Raw genomic sequence first — 2805 nt, 5'->3', positions numbered from 1 at the left:
CATTGTGCTCTCTTTTGTACTCATCAGCACTGTTCCTACCCCCCCCCCCCGCGAGCACAGGGTGAGACGGATGTCCTCGGCCTTGCGGGGGGCTCTGCTCACGTGTCAGCCGTGGTGGTTTGGAGCGGTGTCAGAATTTAACCTATTGGGATAATCTTACGTACTTATAAATGAATAATAGTCTAGCAAGCACCTGTTTATGTGTCACAGGCTAATTGTTCCCCTGTGCCAGTGAATTGTGAAGGCCATCTGTAGCGGTAGGACAGGACGGTGCAGCGTGTGCTGAAATATTGATGATGTTGCCTCTTTGAAAACAGAAGAGCGTTCTGTCTGAAAGGATCATGTGTGTCGTTAGCAGGCCCCATTATTTTAACCACACCCATGCTATGATATTTTTGACTGTAATATTAGACACATTTCTAATTCAAGAGCGATATATATTTCTTTCTAGATCCACCATTTTGTGGTGAGCTAAAGAGGAAGGTGAATTATAAAAATAACAACCACAAGCATCTCGTACTGTAAACACATTTAAGTATTAAGGGTCATGGTGAGATTAAATGTGTTATTGATCTAAACAGCCACTTTGACACATTTTTAGTCATATATAACAAGGATTTGTAGACTGTGCGCCCCGTGTGTTGGATCCTTGCCGCAGCAACCTGGGTTTGAATCCAGCCAAGGTCCTTTGCTGCCTGTCATCTCTTCTCTTTCTCACCTGCCTCACACTCACAAGCTTCAATAAAAAACAGCATAAAATGCCAAAAGAAAAACACAAAATACAAACAAACCAAGGCTTTTAGACGTGGCTTGGTTTTGCATACATCTCCAAATCTACAGGTGTAACCGATCACATTTTGAGTCTGCTCATCATTTCCTCATTTACATGGCAGTTGCTCTCTCTTTGCACTTATGCAAATGTTTTCCATCATGACCTGCATCATGTCTTTCCCGGTGTGTACAAATGGTCCTACGCCCAGAACAAAATTTGGGCCACCACTGAACATGCAAATCTTAAAATCTTCAGCTTAAAGTAATATATTTGTGCATCTGAAAACTGATTCTTCACATTGAACTACACTGTTTAATGCTCATTTTAATTTTGCAATGTCTGTAGGTTTGCCCAATTCTTCCTGTGCCCGCTGTTCGACGAGAGCTGTAAGGACCGGGAGGTGAATGCTGTGGACTCCGAGCATGAGAAGAACCTGATGAATGATGCCTGGAGGCTGTTTCAGCTGGAGAAGGCCACAGGCAACCCGAACCACCCCTTCAGTAAATTTGGAACAGGTAGAAATCCTCCAGAGTTGACGCCAGTGCTCCCTGAAACTGAACATGATCACATTATTCATCATTACTCGTTCTGCTTATTGCATTCTGCCTCCGTCCGTCTTTCACAGTGGAGACATTAACTGAACCCAACTTGAATAGTTACATATTTATCAGTCTGCTGGCCAAATTCGCTGTGTAATATTTGAATATATGGAGTTCATATTACACCACCTGTGCAATGTTCAAAGTATTTTTCCACACAGAAGTTTACGGTATTAATGACTGGTTACTCAGCTCAGTAATGACCTCATTACAGTGAAGATTGTGAGACATTAGGCAGCAGAATTACCCCACTTTATTTGTATTTGCTAAACAAAAGGACACATTGTTCTATAACAATAGATAACATGTATAGAAAGCCACTATCTTTTCACATGCTACAGCTGTGATCTCTGACATTTTTAACACTTTCTATGACTCCTAAGCATGACTATTAACATTTACTTAATTTGCATGCATCTGTTGTGTGGGGGAACGCGCCTCATCGCATTAGAGGAGTTTACTCTTTGGGCCAGTATATTCCCCGATAGGAGTGACATGGATTTGGATCAGCTCCGAGCTCAAAATAGCCACCTGATGGCAGTCTTGAATTATATAATCGTTATTCCAGTTTAGAGTGGAAGAGGATCAGACAGGCCTGAAAGTCATGCCCTCTTAGTGGACCAACATAGTCTTCTCAGGATTGTTACTTTGTTTTTCTGTCTGTGTCTCAAACAAACCTCAGCCACTGGCCTTTGACTGGCCTCTGAAGCGCTAGATGAAGGCTTCAGTTCTATTTGAAACATAGCAGGCAGCCAACTTGTATCTGACAGGCTACTGTCACTGCGTCAGTATAAAAACGTTGACTGTTGGGTTCTCAGGTTGAATGATTCACAGAGTTTTTATCAGGTGTTTATCTTTCTGTCGAGGACCATGCTGACGTTTCGCATCTCGTTCTAAAAACAGTCTTGTTCCAGTCTGTGCAGTGATCCTTGTGTCCATTCCCCATAATGAACTAATTATCTGTCCGTACTCAGATTTGTAAATGTGTTCATTCAAACTACATTGATAATTGCAGTTTGGCAGTGAAACTGGCAAAGAAAAAACAAATGTTCACCATTTAATTATTATTTTTTCTTAAAGGTAACAAACTGACGCTTGAAACCCGACCGTCTAAAGATGGGATTGACATCCGTCAGGAGCTCCTGCAGTTTCATTCTACGTACTACTCCTCCAACCTCATGGGACTCTGTGTGTTAGGGAGAGGTAAGAGGTCACCTCTCACAAGTGTGATGCTTAAACCTCACTCGGCTTTAACAGCAACGTGTCAACCTCAGATTACACAAGACAACAGAGAGGAACGAACAATGCAAGTCATTTAGGACTTGGTGTACATGGCATAAACTATTATATATCAAGTTTTATTTGCAATTATTATACAGCAATACAATATATCATTTTTAAATCAAATTGTGATACTGTACCTTGGTAAAATAA

General features: G+C 41.4%; 1 protein-coding gene across 1 annotated transcript in view; it reads left to right on the top strand.

The window, feature by feature from the left end:
• Window positions 1-1117: 1117 nt before the first annotated feature.
• ide (insulin-degrading enzyme) overlaps window positions 1118-2805 on the top strand; it is a gene marked incomplete at its 5' end in the record, with an annotated part of 20912 nt that continues 19224 nt past the window's right edge. The window contains 2 exon segments of the mRNA XM_035663154.1: window positions 1118-1287; window positions 2452-2574. Coding sequence (XP_035519047.1) covers window positions 1118-1287; window positions 2452-2574 — 293 coding nt within the window.

The sequence above is a fragment of the Morone saxatilis genome, unplaced genomic scaffold (assembly GCF_004916995.1).
Source record: "Morone saxatilis isolate NCDOM2014 unplaced genomic scaffold, NCSU_SB_2.0 Contig19, whole genome shotgun sequence".
Lineage (NCBI taxonomy): Eukaryota > Metazoa > Chordata > Actinopteri > Moronidae > Morone > Morone saxatilis.
This window is presented reverse-complemented; position numbering and strand designations above follow the sequence as displayed.